Source organism: Culex pipiens, chromosome 2, assembly GCF_016801865.2.
Source record: "Culex pipiens pallens isolate TS chromosome 2, TS_CPP_V2, whole genome shotgun sequence".
NCBI lineage: Eukaryota > Metazoa > Arthropoda > Insecta > Diptera > Culicidae > Culex > Culex pipiens.
Genome location: NC_068938.1, coordinates 29377049 through 29396402, shown reverse-complemented (window position 1 = coordinate 29396402; position 19354 = coordinate 29377049). Strand labels below are relative to the sequence as shown.

The following is a 19354-nucleotide window of genomic DNA, read 5'->3' as shown; positions in this document are numbered from 1 at the left end:
TACGAGACCCCAGGATTCGCGATGCTGCCGAGCAGCTGGCTCAAGTCGCCACCTTGTGGCCTGGGGACAGGCGCAGGAACTGCAGACACCTTCGGAAGGTTGCTTCTGCTGGCGGGACTCGTTTTCTTCTTTGCCTTCAAGTCCTGCAGGTACTTGAGGCGGGTGGGGCAACCCTTGTAGTTCGCTGTGTGATTTTGGCTGCAGTTAGCACAACGGATTTGTGAGCGGTCGTCGTTGACCACGACGTCGGCTCGCGCGGGGAGTGCGCATGCGGTCGTCTGGTGGCGCTCACCACACTTCACGCACTTGGCCTCCAGATGGCAGTTTCTCATCCCGTGGCCGTACTGCTGGCACCGGAAACACTGGACGACGTCCGACTTCTTCTTGGAGTAGTGCCTCCAACGGACGATCACGTTGAACAGCGCCTTGATTTGTTGCAGCTCCTGAAGTTTCACAGTTCCCTTCTCAAACTGCAGCAGGTATAGCGCGTAATCACCGTGCTTCGATTTCCCCATCTGGCGCACACTTGTGGGACGAAGAAACACATCTTCGAGTTCCCGCCTAACTTCTTCTACCGGAAACACTGGCAATCCGGAAAGGACGATTTTCACCGGGGTTTCATCACTGGTCCCATGGGTGTAGAACTGGACATTTGCCTGCTTCAAAGTACTCACCACAGAAGTAAAGTGGGATTTAGTCGACACCCTGATCTGGATGTACCCTTTGTTTACCCGCAGGTGGTAATCGTCGGCGCCCAGCTGGGTTGTTGACATCAGTCGGTTAAGCGCTGGGACACTGGAACCGTGGACGAAGATCGGCGGGCAGCGTATTTTTGCGGGAGCAGGAGGCGGATTTTTCACATTACTACCAGCAGCATCACCACCAGCAGCACCATCACCAACGGCAAAAGTTCCACCACCGCCGCCATTGTTTACGTTTTCTGCCTCATCGCCGGAGATGTCGAAGTCGAGCATCTCGAACTGATTCGCCGTCGGGAATCCTCCGGCAGACCTCTTGGGTTGGGTCAGTGGCCGATGTTCGTTGAGCTGGTCCGAAATCGATGAGATACCGCCGGTGGAGTTTCTTCGGCGGCGTCTCGAAGACGGCGGCGTCACCACCTTTTCTTTCTGCTGTTTGCGGGCCTTCTTGTAGTCCACCCGCTGCACGATCTGCGATGCACTATCCCGGCCGGAATCGCCTTCGCCGGGCAGCGGCGGCGGCTTGGGCTGCTTTCGTTTCCCCAGGGTGCTGGGTAACACACCGGGAGCACTAATAAATTAACTTTCGCGAGAGCTACAATTCGACGACGATGTTTACGCGCCGACGGTGACAGCTCGAATCGACAGATGAAGAATGGATAGGATAAACACATATATGTGCTTGACATTTTGGTCAAGTAGGTTTCCCATACTGATGGGTTACATATTTCAGAGTGTAAAATCACATAAAATTTCATAAAATAATGCAATATTTATTTTACACCCAGGCCTTTTACACGCAGCTGGATTACTACTTTTTAAGCTGTGTATAATATGGGGAAATTTTTGATTTATTTCGTTAAAAAAAACATTATGAAGGAAAGCCAACCCGGAAAAAAATATATTTGAAAAGCTTGACCTAAAATGTGAAATAAGGTTAATTATTTATTTGTAGTTTGAACCAACCTTTTCCGAGATATCGCCAGTTGAAAATTGAAGGTTAACATGATGACATTCAGAACTCATTTTGATCTCTTTGAATTCTAGGTGAGGCTGTATCTCAGAAACTAATTGTCCAATTTTCGAAGTCTAAGAGAAAAATTGTAGGGAATTTCATTGGCTTAAGGAAAATATTTTTTCGGATGTGCAAAAAATCCGATGGTAAAATCGCATGCAAAAGCATGCACATCACCTTCGTCAAAAAGGTGATGTGCATGCTTTTTTTTCGCTACATATTTCAGGGTGTAATATTACATATAATTTCATAAAATAATGCAACATTAACTTTACACCCAGGCCTTTTACACGCAGCTGGATTACTACTTTTTTTGCTGTGTAACTTAAAATTGATTTTAACTCTAAAACGGTACAATTTTTTGACCACCTGTTCGATATTTTTCAATAATAATTTTCATAAAATCATATCTCTGGAACTGAAAATTGGAAAAAAAACGTATTTTCGGAATCCAACCTTTTGCGAGAGAAAATGAAATGGATATATTTTTGTAAGAGTGTAACTTTTTTTCTGAATATTCCTAATTATAATGACCAACTTTGCTGAAGACACCAAATCGATTTGTAATCCCACCTCAAAATATAGGTTTTCATATATTTACGTACCACTTTTGTTTAACCAACCCGCAATATTGTACAGAGACTTGTATGGAAAAACTAATTTTTTATTAGAGCAATTCCAGCTCAAATCATAAATTTTTCTGATACTTTTGTACCCGACCCTCTCCTATTTCAATGAAACTTTGTAGACATGTTATCCTAGACCTATATAAGCCATTTTTGTGCATATGGAGCAAATAGTACTCGAGAATAACATTTGAGAAGGGCGTTAGGTATTTAAAAATTTTGTATTTTACAATTTAAAAATTTCTGTATCTTGAAGCCGTTGCGTCGTATCAAAAAGTGGTCAAAGACAAACTTGTAGGAAATTGGACGGGCTTTCTGAAAAAAATACATTGAAACAAAAATAAACGCCACATCTATGAGATTTTTTGATTTTTAAGTCTAAAACTTAAATTTTAAGGTAATGTCACGATTTTTTTTCGTTAAAATTTTTTGAGGAAATAGCCTAAAATGTTACTAAAAGACTGACGAAAAATGCAGGATGGTATGTCTCTCCTAAAAAAAATACAAAAATCATTTACTAAAACTGTTTTTTTGAAAAGTGGTCTAAACGTCAAAATTTTTAAAAACCGGTAGTGGGAATCGATTCTCCAGACAATTTTACATAAAAGTCTCCGTATTGACCATTGTCCTATGTCCAATCCTTGGGAAGATACAGCGGTTTTAAAAATAAAAATGTTGAAAAAACGGGATTTTTGGTGGTTTTTGACGATTTCTATATGACAGACTTGGTTTTTCAGTCTCGTAAATATTTTTAACGGAAAGCTCGTCTAATTTCCCATAAGTTTGCCTTTGACAGCATTTCAATTGGATGTAAGGGCTTACAGATATAAGCTTAATTACATTGCTTATAACTGAAAATAGAATATTTTTTTCAGTGTGGTAGAAACCAGGATAGTAAATTTGATTACGTAAATATAAAAACGATATAAATCAAAAAGCTGTCAAAGGCAAACTTATGGGAAATTGGACGAGCTTTCCGGTAAAAATATTTACGAGACTGAAAAACCAAGTCTGTCATATAGAAATGCAAAAAACCACCAAAAATCCCGTTTTTTCTACATTTTTATTTTTAAAACCGCTGTATCTTCCCAAGGATTGGACATAGGACAATGATCAATATGGAGACTTTTATGTAAAATTATCTGGGGAATCGATTCCCACTACCGGTTTTTAAAAATTTTGACGTTTAGACCACTTTTCAAAAAAACAGTTTTAGTAAATGATTTTTGTATTTTTTTAGGAGAGACATACCATCCTGCATTTTTCGTCAGTCTTTTTGCCACATTTTAGGCTTTTTTCTCAAAAATTTTGAACGAAAAAAATCGTGGCATCACCTTCAAATTTAACTTTTAAGCTTAAAAATTTAAAAATGACATAAAAGTGGCGTGTATTTTTGTTTCAGTGTATTTTTTCAGAAAGCCCGTCCAATTTCCTACAAGTTTGTCTTTGACTATTTTTTGATACGATGCAACGGCTTCGAGATACAGAAATTTTTAAATTGTAAAATACAAAAATATTTAAATACCTTACGCCCTTCTCAAATGTTATTCTCGAGTACTATTGGCTCCATATACAAAAAAATGACTTATATAGGCCTAGGATAACATGTCTACAAAGTTTCATTGAAATTGGAGTGGGTCGGGTACAAAAGTACCAGAAAAAATCCTGATTTGAGCTGGAATTGCTCTATAGCTCTTTTTTAATATTTTTGGAAATCATATTTTAAAACAACTTGTACTTCTCTGGGACACAAAGTTGCCTTTTTTGTTTTTTAGAGTGTATTTTTTTCACGTGTATAATTTTTTTCTGAAAAGTTCTTGCCATGTTGGTGTGTTCTTTTGTACTAAGCTTGCTGGGATTCCTATCTAGGATAGAGCAAGAGAGCACACGGGCATCGATATACCTCTGTATTTGGAATATCTACACGGACTTTGCCAAAATTGTAAGAAGACTTGCATGGAAGAACCAAAGTTGCCTTTTTTGGTCATAGAAAATTCCTCGTTCAGCCAAATCAAAACCAATCAAAATTAAATTTTGTTATGCAATTTTCAGCAAATTTCCGCATATACTTTTAAACATAAATACCGTTCCGTAAAGATGTGAAATAAATACAAACTTTTGCTGTTACAAGAATGATTTGAAAAAAAAAACAAAAAATAAAAAAAGGAATAGTTAGATGGCAAGTTTAGTTTCCATTTAGAGACTCAAAAATCATCTTTGAATGATATTTTCAAAAATAGATGGCTAATTGATGTTTCGTTCCAAACAAGTATGGCATGCCAGTTATTACAGAATTTCGCGGCAAAGAATATCTCACCTTAGGTGTTCTGCAAGAAAGTTTCTTATCAGTTGTTGTGTTATTTGCCCGAGAGTTGTTTGTGGTTTGTAAACTACACCACGTGTGCCACAGTTTGCGGTGATTTACTGTGAGCTTTACATTTTGAGCCTCCCGCAATGCTACCGTCGAAACTTCAATGGATAATAAACTCTACCAAACCGCCAAAATCCTCTGCAGTCTCGATTGGTATTTGAAGCACTTTTTCAAGACTAATGCCGTAATCTGCGTTGATCGGAATAAATCGTTCGGCTGCGGACGTCACCGCTCTCAGCGGAAAACCATCCGGAGTAATTTAGTTCTGTCTGTTTGCAAAAGTGTCTTATGTATTATTTTAATTTAAAGAGATATTACTTAAAAATAATTAGGCACCTTTTTAATTTTATTGAAAAATTTGATAATTGATTTGAAACGAAAAAAAAACAAATAGGACACTTCTGCCCCCACAACTACTACAAAAGAGAAAATAAAGCAATCACTCGGAAGTCCGGAAAACCAAAACACAACGACCCTTCTGCGTTCCTCCCCCTTTTCTGAATCCTTCCTCAATTCTCGAAGTCATTACACTACACTCTGCTGCTGCTGTTGACTTGACGACTTTGCTGGGGGACAAATCGATTATAGCGCTCAGGAGAACTCATGGCTGCTGCTGAAAGGAAGAGATTAAAAACAGTGCCCCCTGGTTGGCAGCCGGCGACCTTCGGCTCTGTTTAGTACGCGGACCCGGCCCCCGGTATTCATTACGAGCACGTACGAGGCAGAAGTAGAGGTGCTAAGTGGCGTAAAAGACATCTTAGAAACAGAAAAATCGAAATTGTCGCTTAAGTCACTTTGCGCAAAAAAATGGCATCAACTCTTCATCCATATGGAAATAAAGGCTCTGCCCGCTGACTAGGCGAGAGTTCTGCTTCATTTACAGGCCTACGACTCTGACTCTGAACTTGGTTGTTGGGTTGGTTGGCGCTTAGTCGATCTGACTAACGAGAGTTAAGAGCATTGAGCTCGAGCTCGAGACATGGCGAAGGGGTTGGGGTTGAAAGCACCCTCCTGAGCACTATTTTCATGTTCACCGGGGTTTTTGTTTTCTATTTCTTTTATGTTTCGGTTTTAGATGAGAAGTGAAGCCCTGTTGGGCTTTTGGGATGCTTTTAGTCCGGACGTGTGAAATGCGTACAGTAGGAGAGGAAATTTGTAATACTTGTACTTTTTTTTGCAATATTGTATTAAACTTGATACAACATTTTTCATTTTTTCTAAAAAATCATAGGAACTTTTTTTTACATTTAGTAACATGTACTTTTTCTCATTTTCTGATAATTAAAAAAATGTAAATTAAATGTGGAATTAAAGATAACTCCGTCATAACTAAAACCCAACATTCTCAGAATCAATCAAACCATGCGATGATTTCACCCAAATCAATCGCCAATCACTCATTCCCGTACACTTGGAAAATATACCTCTTTACAGCTCACATTATTCATCCATTCATGCATTCGATGACCTCATTGCGGCTCAACCCTCCAGGGTTTGCACTTATTTCCACAACACCAAATCTGAACAGTTCAACCAACGCTCCTTCATTGATCGGTTTGAAGGTCCTCGGACACGCAAACTTTTATAAGTTGGTGATGAGGAAATAAGGATTTCATTGAATATAGACACAAAAAAAAATCCGAATGTTACATAATTTATGATGTAATACTTTTGCACGTCATTAAAAATTAAAATTTAAATGCATTTTGATGTAAACTTGCAACAAATTAAACGTAAAACAGCTCCCTCCGTGTACGCACGAGAGCATGCAGCTAGTGCTCAGTGCTCCATCGTTTTTTCGATTTTTTTCGCCGTAATTGATTGTGGTTACCCGCGAGTTTGCTTCTCCAGCATGCCAAAGGCCGGCCGTGGCCGTGGCAGTTCGAGTGCGGCCTCGAAAAACCCGCGAAGTTCGTCTACCGGCCGTGTGCAAAAAGGTAAACAAACCAACGCCGTGTCGGCCGCCATCGCGCAGGGGAGCGTCAGCGCTGAAGGCATCGACAAAAAGTTACTACATCCTGGATATGTCCCAAGATCACCAGTGCGAACCCGTTCCGGTACTTCCGGTGCCACGACCAGTGGCACATCAACATCCGCCAACATCCCCATCAGGAACGAGTTCCAGATGCTGAGCGACGATGAAAACAACAACAACACTGACGGTAGCAGCACTACCGACGACGACGACGACGATGATGGTCGTGCACGGAAAAAAGTGCCGACGTCAAAAAAGAACAACTTTCCAGCGGAACGTAGACCACCTCCAATTTTTGTTTTGGACACGTTAGCGGACGATGTTGACGAGTTGCTGGAAGGCCTCGGATATTGTCTGAAAATCGGTAAGTCGGCAGTGCAAGTGATCACACTGACCAAAAAGAATTTCGACCTGGTGATTGAAGAATTGAAGCGTAGCAACTTCAACTTCTACACATTCAACCCCGAGAAGCCCCCTGTTAAGGTTGTCTTGCAGGGTTATCAAGACCGTCCGATCTCCGACCTGAAGGGTCACCTTTCGGACGCCGGAATAAAACCGCGGGAGATTAAAGTGCTCTCGCGCAAGACAACGGTAACAGGTACACACACACTGTACCTGTTGTACTTCGACCGCGGCACCGTCAAGATCCAAGACCTGCGGCGGACTAAAACGTTGGACGGTTTTTGGGTAAACTGGCGGTTTTACACCAAGAACCCGACGGACGTAGCGCAATGCCACCGTTGCCAGAAATTCGGCCACGGCTCGCGGAACTGCAACCTCCGGCCCCGCTGCGTGAAGTGCGGTGAGTCACACCTCTCGGAGGCGTGCGCACTGCCACGAAAGGCGGACTTGGGGGACAAGGCAGAACAAACCAAGCCGCGCATAAAGTGCGCGAACTGTGACGGCAACCATACCGGCAATTACCGCGGATGCGTCGCGCGCAAGGCCTACCTCGAGGAGCAGGAAAAGAGGAAGAAGAAAGCGTCCCACCCTCCTCAGCGAAGTACGAGCGCAGCCGTTCCTGCAGCTGGACAGCGTACGGTTCCAGCGGAAAATTCAGCGTTCCCTCCTGGTTGGGGGCGTTCGTTCGCCAGCGTGGTCGCTGCCGGTAGCGGCAGTACGGCCCAGCAAGAAGTCACCGGGGAAGATCTCTTCACCCTGCCGGAGTTCTTTGCTCTCGCGGGGGAGATGATGACGCGGTTTCGGAGCTGCCGGAACAAGGCAGAACAATTCCTGGCCCTTGGGGAACTGATGATCAAACACATCTACAAAGGATAAATTTTCTGTGATCTAGTATTAAGCTTTCTCTTCCTCTATCCCCTTTCCTTTGCAATTTCTGTAAGTTTTTTTTATAGTTTTTTCTTACTCTTGCTAGTGCCTTAGTTAAAGAAATAATTGTTCCTAAATGGATTATGATGCAACACACAGCTGTAAGGAACTCCAAAACTCTGTTATGCACTTCAAAATAACTCATTGTATCTTGATTATTCACCAATAAAACCGAATTGAAAAAAAAATTAAACGTAAAACCCTGATTTACGTGTGATTTAACCGTTTATGTCGAATCTCAAGTTAATATTAATTCAGTTTACATGTGATTCATTTTTTCCGTGTCGAGTAAATTCACATGTTTGTTTGTGTAAAGGTAGTTTGAAAATGTTGTAATTGAATTTAAAAAAATAACTTAAAAAGTGAAAAGCTAAAAACATTCCTTACACAGCAAAAAATCCGATGGTAAAATCGCATGCAAAAGCATGCACATCACCTTCGTCAAAAAAGACACTTAATATTACACGCTGCATGTACAAGTTTTGTAAAAACAAAAAAAAAGTTGCAACCGACGGGATTCAAACCCAGCACCAACAGTACGGACTGGCGCCTTAGCCCGCTCGGCCATCAGACCGATGAGGAATGGAAAGGATAAATGCATACATGAGCTTGACATTTCGGACAAGTAGGTTTCCCATACTGATGGGCTACATATTTCAGGGTGTAATATTACATATAATTTCATAAAATAATGCAACATTAACTTTACACCCAGGCCTTTTACACGCAGCTGGATTACTTCTTTTATTGCTGTGTATTGTATATCGTTTGAAATGTATTCAAAATTCGACGAGTGATAAACTTTGAAGATCCTGGATTTCTATTTCCATGAGTTTTTAGAACTTTAAAGTTTACACTTTTTATTTTCTCACACGTTTTATCAATATCCATCTAAGTAAGCGGGATGTTCACTTTTGATAGGGTCTAATAAAAAAAAGTCCAGATACCTATGTACTAATCAAAATAGTTGCAACAGTTTATTCTAAGGAATTGGCCATCCTTGGGAATGTATTTATGGGGAATGACATTCTGGACAATGGGATACGAAAATGTGTAAAAAGCAGTTTGGAAAATGCAAATTATATTTTCATAAGAACTTTGGCAAAGACGGATATTTATACTTATAAAAAAATAAAAATATCTTTGAAAGGTTATTGTTGTTATTGAACAAAAACTAACCCTTTCAAGATATTTTCTCTTTTTAAATATAAAAGATGAACATTCTATTGGCTCATTTTATAGTGTTTTTTTGTGTTTCTAATTATTATTATTGAAAAAACGAAAATTTCAAAAAAAGTTCAATTTTTAGCATTAAAAATCTTACTAATAGTTTAGAAGATATCGCTAGTTAAAAAATATGGATACACTTAGAAAAACTATCTTTTCACCAGATTTAAACTTTATGAGGCTATAATTCAGCAACTAGTAGTCCGATCAGCAAAGTAAAAAAAAAAAACAAAATTATTGGAAATTAACAGCTTTTCCAAAATATTATTTTTTGGGTTACAAAATTCCCGGTAAACCGCTATCATATCGTAACGTCACTTTTTGACGTTCCGAGAAAAACGCATTTCAATGTTTGACCTTGAAGAAACAAAAACGAGAGCACGCTACGTAAACAATAATAAACACGTTTTGTTTGGTTGACCATTCTGTGCATTGCCCCGAAGTTTGGTTGAATTTAGTTGCCGGAGTCCCGAGTTATAATTGAAAATGTTGACGGTAGGGGAAATATACCCATTTTAAGCCTAATAAGCGGTCGTTTTTGAATGATGCTGGATAATCTGGAGTGTTCCATGAAATTTACTAAAACCAAGTACACCAACGAGTAGAGCAACTTTTTGTGAACATTTCTGTTTATTTTCACTTTTATTAAATGTTATGCTTTTTCTTTTACAAGCATTTAAAAAAATATTTCCCAAATGCATTCTAATCAGTCGAGTGCATTGGGCCACGCCCATTTTTCTATTTTCAGCTTAGTTCTTTTTTTTCTTCCAGCGCTCTTTTGGGTCTGCTTCGTGCTGCCAAAATTGATGAAATTTTACTACACTCACGAAAAGTAGCATTTATAGAGAAAATTTCCTGGCATCACTAGCTCACACCAACAGGCGCTGCTGGTGGTGTTGGTGGCTACCCTTTGTTCTTTATTTGCCTTCGCTTCTCGCTCGTTTTTCTTCAGCCTTCGATTGAAATGGGTAGTCAAAATTGAAACGTCAAAAGACTTGGCGCGTTTGTTTTTTGGATGACGCTTGCTAATTATTTACATGTTTCGGGATTATTTTTCAAGTGAGTGACTAACTAATGTTCAAAAGAACATGTTGCCGGTAGTTGGAAGCAATTTTATATCTTAAGCGCTTTGAAATCGTTAGCGCAAGTGAAAAGATATTGATGGCGACTTTCGTTAAGCAGTTAACCTCTCATCTTGCGTGTGGATGTGTGTGCCACCAAAATGATGAGAAATGGTCTCGAAAAATAGAAATTATGATCAAAAGTGAATTAAATTTGATCTTTTTGGCCAGTAAATGGCATAAATTTGCGTCCTTACTTGAAGCGGTGTCAAACGCACTTACCAATTGTCACACTTACATTAATTTTTAGGCTCTGTCAAGAGAGCACGCAAAGATTAAAACTTCTTTCATATGAAGAGCGACAACAATTATATGAAAAAAATAATGATGCAAAATGGCTTATTATGTTATACATGGGCAAAGTTTCATCCAAATAAAAATATACGAATTTAAGAATAGCTAAATCCTAGAGAATTACTCTTATGCAACCTAGTCATCCCCTCGCGATATTCCTCGCTACGTTAGTCTATTTCGCGCTGGTCATTCGCCAAAAAGGTGCTAAAAGAAGCGTTAGATATTCCAAAATACTAAGGTGCTGCTCCTATTTGCTGTGTAGCTTATAGGCTACCTCTTCATGCGATGAAGCTGTGTGATCGATAATCACGGTGCGTGCGTGTATAATTCATACAACCGCCACGGTACAGCAATTTTTGATGGCTTTTGGGTTCAAATTATTCTAGACGCGCAGCATTAGTCATACCTTTGAACAATCATTAACTTTTTCTCTGTTGTTTGTTTGCTTCCTTCCAGTGAACCCGAACCGCCAAATTCGATGATCTTGCTGCATGACATCACCGATAAGCCGACCGGCTGGATCCAGCTGGTCAAGTCACTGATCCGAGTCGTACCGCTGGAACATCCCATGGGACCGAGCGTCATCACGCTGCTGCTGGACGACAGTCCACTGCCAACGAAGGACTCGGTGCTGGAGGTAAGTTCTAGACCCTGCTGAAGGTCGACATAGAGAGTAGTCACTTGAGTGCATCCACCAAGTCACGGCGGTGTTCATAAATATGAATCACTTGTGGCGTCTTCGGCGAAGTTGTGTTATTGTTGGTCGTCTGATAATAATCCGTGACAGTCCGCTGAACAGAGCGCTGTGACCACGTCAATAACGATGACCTTGCTTGAAGCTAATCTAGCGCTGCGTGGTGGAGGCTCAAGTCAGGCTTTGTTGTTCTGTTTCGATGGGGGTAGTCCCTAAAGCGTGATCACTACCGCATAGAGACAGCCATCAGCGCGGACATCCTGGCTTATCCGTTCTTATCTGTTTCGCAAATTACACAACTCGCTGCTAATCTTTTGCATTTATACCAACCACCGTAGGTTGCCGATATGATAACGCACTCCATCCGACGCACACCGAAGCGGGAGCGGAATCTCTGCGTAATCCTGGGCTGTCTGGCGGAAAAGCTGGCTGGACCGAGCAGCATAGCGGTACTGTCCGATGTGACGCTGGGATACCTGCTGGGGAATTTGGTAAGATAAATCGTAGCTCTTTTCTTTGTAGCAACTTAAACAAAATATCATTTTTTTTAGGACGAAGGCATCCATCCGGACGTGATGCTGTTTTCGTTGATCGCGCTGGAAAAATTTGCCCAAACTAGCGAGAATAAGGCCACAATTAAGGTAACCTAGCATTACCACCTCAAACTCTGAAAAGATCAAATGTAAAAACTCAACATTTCCTTTCATTTTTTAGCGGAAGTTGGCCCTCTATCCGGAAAATCCGCTGACCAGGTTGGAGCGGCACATCGACAGCAAAGAGTTCATCCTGCGGCAGGTGGGCTTCTGCGCGCGCTGGTGCCTGGACAATTACTGTGAGTATTGTTGGAATTTTTCAGTATGCAAAATGATTCAGTTTTTGTTTATGTTTTCTGCTGATAAATGTTATTTAAAACATTGAATTTTGATGAAATTTGTAGCAAAATTTAGTCTAATGTTGGTTGATACAATAGGGGAAATATACCCATTTTAATCACACTAAGCCGTTCGACCAATTCTCATCACTTTTGCCGTTTCTGCTATTAAGATGTGTTATTTCAGATGTTTCAACAATGGAGAGTTGCTTGCTCACTTTTATTTGAGCTATTTATTACTTTGGAACAGTCAAAAACACTTTATATAAGCTGTAATTCATGATCAAAGTGCTGATAGGCCGATAATAGAAATAGGCTGAGAAAGGGTATAGTTCCCCTACATTAGAAAAAACATTAAATCAAAAATGGGTTCAAACTGATGTGTTTTTTGCAGTCTTCCCGAAACGCGCGCACGCCGTACACGCCGTACAAGTTTTCAGTGCAGATGAACCTCAAACACACCAGGCTACCATGTTCGAGTTCTTCCCGCACGGCACACTCAAGTTTACACGCGGTGTAAACACGGGGTGCACACCTCGGGTACAACGCCGTGCGAGCGAAGAGCGTATAAAGAGACGAAAAAATGACTGCTTCTCACTCTCTCTATGGCAAACACTGTAGCGTGACTGCAGCGGAGAATGAAACACCACTTTCCAGCAGAGGGAGCGTGAGGGAAATATTTTTGTCTCTTTTTTGCGTCGTCGGCCTGCACGGGGTTTGTACCCGAGGTGCAAGGTTCGGTTTAAACTTGAGGTTCGTGTACGGGTACAGCCTGTACACGGCAAAGTTTAGGTTTGCTTGTACGCGTGCACACGCGGTGCTGGTGTTTGATCGAGTACAGAAAACAGAGAACGCGGTTGAACGCGGTGCACGGGGATCACTGGTTTTTTGCCTTCCTCACCTTACTGAGGAAAGGCTATAAAATCACTCGAAAAATGAACTTCTTAATTCGACCTCGTAGACCTACCTGCACGTATACCTATCGACTCAGAATCAAATTCTGAGCAAATGTCTGTGCGTGTGTATGTCTGTAAGTCCGTGCACCGAAAAATATGCACTCGATTATCTCCGGACTGGCTGAACCAATTTGGACCGTTCTGGTCTCATTCGATCCGTCTTAGGGTCCCACAAGACCTATATTAACTATTATGAAGTTTTGTTAAGTATTTCAAAAGTTATGCTAAAAAAACAATTCTGGCTAAAGTTTGAAAGATTGTAAAAAGGGTGGCTTTTGTAAGCAACCCCGTCTGATCATACATTTTTAGAAAGGTATTTGAAAGACCTTTCTAATGAGCCCAAAACATTGAAGATCTGATAACCCTACCAAAGTTATGAGCACCTAAGTGTCATTTGTACACATTTTAGAGGCCGGATCTCAAATATGTTGATGAAAAAGTTGTCCGGATCTATCCGGAGATCTGGCTCCCGGGATTTTGTTGATTTGAAACTCCCGGGAAAAATGAACATGTATATATTGTTTTACTGCCTTAAGGCTTAAAAAACTTTAAAGTAATATAACTATTGAAAGTGATCAATTTTCATGAAACAGCCCCGTAGGTGTTGTTCTAATATTACGTCCAATAATTTTTGGGATTCTAGACCCCATACTCCATGTAGATATGTTGTAAGAAGTAAAATTTAGATAAAGTTTGTAGGTTTGACATTCTTACTACAGAAACAAATATGTACATAATTGTGAGGAAGGCACCAACCACCATCGGTGGATTTAGTAACGTTTTTTTAAACTTTTTTTTGTTTTTTTTTTTTAACCGCCAAAGAAGGTATTGTGCGTTATTAGTTCATCCATGCAAGTTTCCCTTCAAATTTCTCAGCTGTCCACACAAAAGAGGTCTTCTTGAATCTGCATCTTGAGAATTAAATTTCAAAAATACTTTTTTTTTCTCTTTAAACAAAAAAAAACAATTTTTCGCAAAAACAAGGAAAGATTTTAACTTTTCGTTTAATGTTTAAAAGGAGAGCAATTCTACCGAATTCTAGAATTTGATTTATTTGTATTTTTATTTATATTCAATATTACACCCGTTTAAAATGTTTGTCCTGACAAAAAAAAATCGAAAAGATCAGAACATTTTACAAATGTTTCATTTTTTACCATTGAAAATTGGTCTTTTATTTGCTGAAGAACTAAAAACGTCAAATTTATAGTAAAGATCAAACTTTTGCCCAAAAAAATACTGGTTTTGAGATATATATTTTCTTGTTAAAAAAAAAAAGTTATTTAGAACATCGGCAAACATCATACGTGTAGACACCTAAGGAGCGGCCGTGGCTGACTGGTTACGGTGTTCGCTTTGTAGGCGAATGGTTCTGGGTTCGATTCCCATCTGCTCCCAACGAGAAAGTTAAGTACACAGAATAGGGAGATGGCGTCGCTATTTTTAGACCGCATTTTCCACTTTTTCACATCGAAACCGACTACTTTACCGACTTCATTTTGCTGGGCGAGATAGGACGCCGTCTATTTTTAGACGATGACTCAGCACTTTTCCACTCTTGCACTTAAAAAAAACCAGATGGCAGCACGATGTAACGCCACGTCCCTATTTGAAATGATGCATATGAACGAAAAATCAAAGTCGCTCGAGGCGGGGTTCGATCCCCCGTCCTTTGAGTTGGTAAGCAAAAATGCTAACCACTAGGCCATGACGACTTGGTGAGCATGGACTGGAATTAGGAATACTGTTACAGAGAGCGAGTTGTGGCGCTATAACCACGGCAAATAGTGTCCAGGGCATTCGTGGAAATACAATGTCCCATCGCAGAGGGTCCCGGAGTACCAAACCTTCTTAGCATGGTGCTCCCAACGAATACAACCAAATCACGGAGCGTATGGTGGTGTGTCCCCACGCTTCTTCCTCCCCTGTCGATTCAGAATTGTGTTGTTGTTCGAACACTCAGTGCTCAAACACAACCCAATTACGAGTCATCTCTGCGATACGGCTTTACGCAGTAGGCCTGGCCGGTTTAACGCTTGTGATGTTTCAATGCATTCCGATGCAATGGCGCACTACAAATGTTAATAAATGACAAGAAGAGTGCTAGGCGTCATCTAACCTAAGGCACTCTCCAGGATCCCTTCGAAAGATTGGCTGCGCTAGGGTCTGATTAGATTAGATTTGATTAGATAAACATCATACGTCAAAAAATCAAACCATCCACATTAACGACCCCCGGGTCTTTTGTGGTCTCTATTGCAAGTTTCTGCTCGAACCTTGGAGTCCGAAGGCTTGAATGGGGAGGGCACCCAAACCTCTTTTTACTCCAAGGAACCTTCCACCCCAGTGTTTGAACTGACGACCTTCGGATTGCGAGTCCAACCGCCGCCAGCGATTCCACCGGAGTAGGCTTGGTTTGGTGTGTTGTTTGTACTTATGGCATGGAAACGACTCCTACACCTGGAATGACTTAACGGCCTAACAACCAAGGCCGGGACCGACATTTTACTTCCTCATCCGATGGAAGGTTGCAGCAGATGAAACATCATACGTGTAGACACCAAATTGATCAGAAAATTCCTCAAAAAACGTATTTTTTAATATTAAATTCGAAGGTTTGTTTATCCGAAGGTTTGTATGGGACATCAGAGTCACGAGCAAAAACATATTTTTTTATTTTCTTGCTTTTAACATCAAATTTGAGTTCTGCCACCCCATTTTAGTCAAATTTGAATTCTAGATTAAATTTTCAAAAGATCCTATCTGCATAGGAAACCCATAACTCATAGGTTGTTTTGAAAATTTACTCTAGAATTGTTGAATAATAATAATAAAATTGTCACTTTTTAGCTTGCCACCCTTTTTACACGGAGCTCACACACACTACCTGTCCGTGAGCTCCGTGAAAAAGTTTCAGTTCGTCACTTTTTAGTCTGACTTTGTCAAACCAACGGGGTACAAAACAAAAAAGTGTCAAACGAAAAATTAACCAACCACCGGCGGTTGAGTGTATCCTCAAAATTTTAAGTTAAAAGCTAACATTTGAAAAGGGTGTAATGTTAATTTTTTTTAGTCTATTAAATTTGTATGGACGAACAAACAACGCACACAAAAATAGAAAGACTATATTGAAAGGCAACTCTCTTGGACTCTCTGGGTTCCAATCGTGCTGTCGAAACAGGATTCCAATCGAGCGACGCTACCTTCAAGTTTAAGGTTGGGATCAATCAAGAAAAATAAAAAAATATCTCCGCCAGATTCCAACCTCATACCTACAAGCAGGGCTTGTGATCAATCGATATTTGTTTGTGGCAGTTGAATTTGATAACCTGCTCTCGCTCGCACTCATCCGAACGAATAAGCGTAACGCAAAGTCACTCACACAGTCACTTGATTCTCACCACCTCCCTCATTCGCGCAGAGCTCGTTCGTTTGAACTGTGCTAAAAAAAATACGATCACCTTCCTCATGACTGCATTCAATTGATTGCTGTCACCGCACTTATCCGCACAAGCAAAAAGGAGATAGGAAAAAAGAGAAAGATTAACATTTCGCCTCCTCATTTTAATCAATTTAATTTCCGTATAAATACTGATTGTTGTTGTGCAGTGCACCGTTTTTGAGTTACAGTCATTTCTAGGTTAAAATATGCAATGTTAAAAAAAAAATCATCCTAATATCAATTTTTAAGTATTGTTACGCTACGAAACCGTCGAACGAAACCATTTTTTTCGGAGGTCAAATTTATTAAAATGGAGTTTACTCCACCTAAAATTTAATAAAAGGCCAGACCTACCATTAAAATTTAATCGGCGGTGATGATTCTTTAGAGAATAGACTTTTAAACTCTTAAGAAGTTTAATTTTTAATATCCATTATCTATTCTACTCCCCCAGTCCTCATCGAGGGCCGCAAGTACTCGTACGAGGTGGCGGACGTGAGCAACGTGCGCGTGATGCTCAACACCCGGGACGTCAGCGAGTACCTGAAGATTTCCTCCGACGGGCTGGAAGCGCGCTGCGACGCGTACTCGTTCGAGAGCGTCCGGTGTACGTTCCAGGTGAACCAGGGCTGCTGGTACTACGAGGTGCTCATCATCACACCCGGCGTCATGCAGATCGGTTGGGCGACCAAGGACTCGAACTTTTTGAGCCACGAAGGGTACGGCATTGGGGACGACGCGTACTCGATAGCGTTCGACGGGTGCCGGAAGTTGATTTGGCACAACGCCCGCTCGATGCCACACGATCTGCACATCTGGAAGGGCGGTTCGGTGCTGGGGTGTTTGCTGGATTTGGACGCGCGGGAGGTGATCTTTTCGCTGGACGGCGTGGAAGGGGGCGTGCTCAAGCAGGTCTTTGGAAGTGCGAAGGATGGCTTCTTTGCGGCCGCTTCGTTCATGTCGTTCCAGCAGTGTCGGTTCAACTTTGGCTCGGCGCCGTTTGCGTTCCCGCCGAAGAATCGTCAGTTTATGAGCTTCAACGATCACGCCGAACTCAAGGACACGGATAAGGTGAGGAGTAATGGTGTCAACTGTATCAAATTGAATCTCATTTCATGTCATCTTTGTAGATTGTCCTGCCGCGGCACCTGTTTCTCGAACAACTGCGCAAGCTGAGCGTCCGCGAGGACTCGTGTACGCTGTGCTTCGACATGAAGGCCACGATCCGGATAGAGCCGTGCAAACATCGGGGCTTCTGCACGGTCTGCGCCGCCCAGCTGCAGTTCTGTCCGATGTGCCGGGCGGAAATCGTGAGCACCGTGCAGGAAGTGGACCCCGCCACTACCAGCAGCAGTCCCGTGTCGGAGGACGGCAGCGAAGCGACCTGATAGCCGGGCCTCGGGCCGTAAGTAGCGACTAATCTGTCTCTGTTTGTGTGTTTGTGACGACGAGAATGTTTGTGGGTGTTTCAAACAAGTTTTGAAAACGTGCGAGAAATCGATGTTTCAAGAACATGCGAAAAAAAAATCGTTTGTGATAGTAAGATTATATAAGGAAGAATAGCTATTTCTAATTTTAGTCACACGCCAGCGAGAAAAACACACTTTTGGACTCACAATTTGCAATCTGAAACTCGTCACTTTTTAGCAAAAAAAAATTGGTCACGTGTCGCGTACTTAATGCAACTCAAACAAGCAACAAGAAGAACTCACTTCCAGTCAACTCGGCGTAGCGTTCTATGCTTTTCGAAATTTGTTCCAAATTGTCTTCCGTAGAGAGTTTGCGAAGCTTGCGTGTGTAGCATAAAATGAGCCTAACCGGGAAAGAAAAGTGTGCGCCTAATCAAGATTATACGTTTATTAGAAGTTATGTCTCGTTTTATCACCTTATCCAGAAAAATCAGAATCGTAAAAGTATATTTACATTCGAGCCTAGGTTTAGTCAGTTTAACATTCATCTAATGAAAAAAGTGAAGCCATTCGTTTGTTGTTTTATTTTTTTAAATGCTGCTACCATCGATGGAAGCCAACCTCATACAATTGTTACAGAACGATTGCACAGAAGAAACGTTCTAGATTCGAACAGGCTTGTTTTAGTGTAGCGATGATCATACTATTATAACGAAGAATAAAATATGTATATTTAAATTCAACGATCATCAAACTATTCGTTCCGTTATCCGCCTAGCTAGCTCGGTTATCAAGCGCGTGTTTCGTTGCAGGTGCATCCGTGCTGATTGATATTAAAGCAAAAACAAAAACAACAAAACAAATAATAAAACAAACGGAACAACTGTACGAAATCGAAATGACTGATATATTTTTGTATGAACTGTGAAACATGAAGAGTGGGCGAGATGAAGAAATACAAAAAAGCAAACGCGCGCGAAAGCATTAAAATACACAAATTTTTATGTAAGAAAAGGAACACGAACACATAAGAAATCTGGGTGGGCAACACAAAAGAAAAAAGGCGCGAGGTAAAGGCGCTGGTCACCCCTCTGTAATTTTGGAAGTACTGCTGGAAATATACGAAGCAACAATGTATCAAAGCACACCGAAAGTGGTTATGACTTTTTGAAAGAAATCCTTTTTAACATCTTAAAATTCTTATACAGTCGACTCTCTGGCTGTCGATCTTCTCGATATCAATATTGCTCCATGTACCGATGAATTCTTCTGTCCCTTCAAACTGCATACTTCGATTGTCTTTATTCCTCGATATTTTCTCTTGCT

At 41.0% G+C, this 19354-nt stretch overlaps 1 protein-coding gene across 1 annotated transcript in view; it reads left to right on the top strand.

The window, feature by feature from the left end:
• Positions 1 to 19085, top strand: part of LOC120415554 (RING finger and SPRY domain-containing protein 1-like) — a 29961-nt gene extending 10876 nt beyond the window's left edge. Inside the window, exons 2-7 of the mRNA XM_039577127.2 lie at positions 11113 to 11293; positions 11689 to 11841; positions 11902 to 11991; positions 12065 to 12182; positions 17074 to 17690; positions 17750 to 19085. Of these exons, the coding sequence (XP_039433061.1) occupies positions 11113 to 11293; positions 11689 to 11841; positions 11902 to 11991; positions 12065 to 12182; positions 17074 to 17690; positions 17750 to 18007 (1417 nt within the window). The 3' untranslated portion in view covers positions 18008 to 19085. The remainder of the gene's footprint in view (positions 1 to 11112; positions 11294 to 11688; positions 11842 to 11901; positions 11992 to 12064; positions 12183 to 17073; positions 17691 to 17749) is intronic.
• The last annotated feature ends 269 nt before the right edge of the window (positions 19086 to 19354 follow it).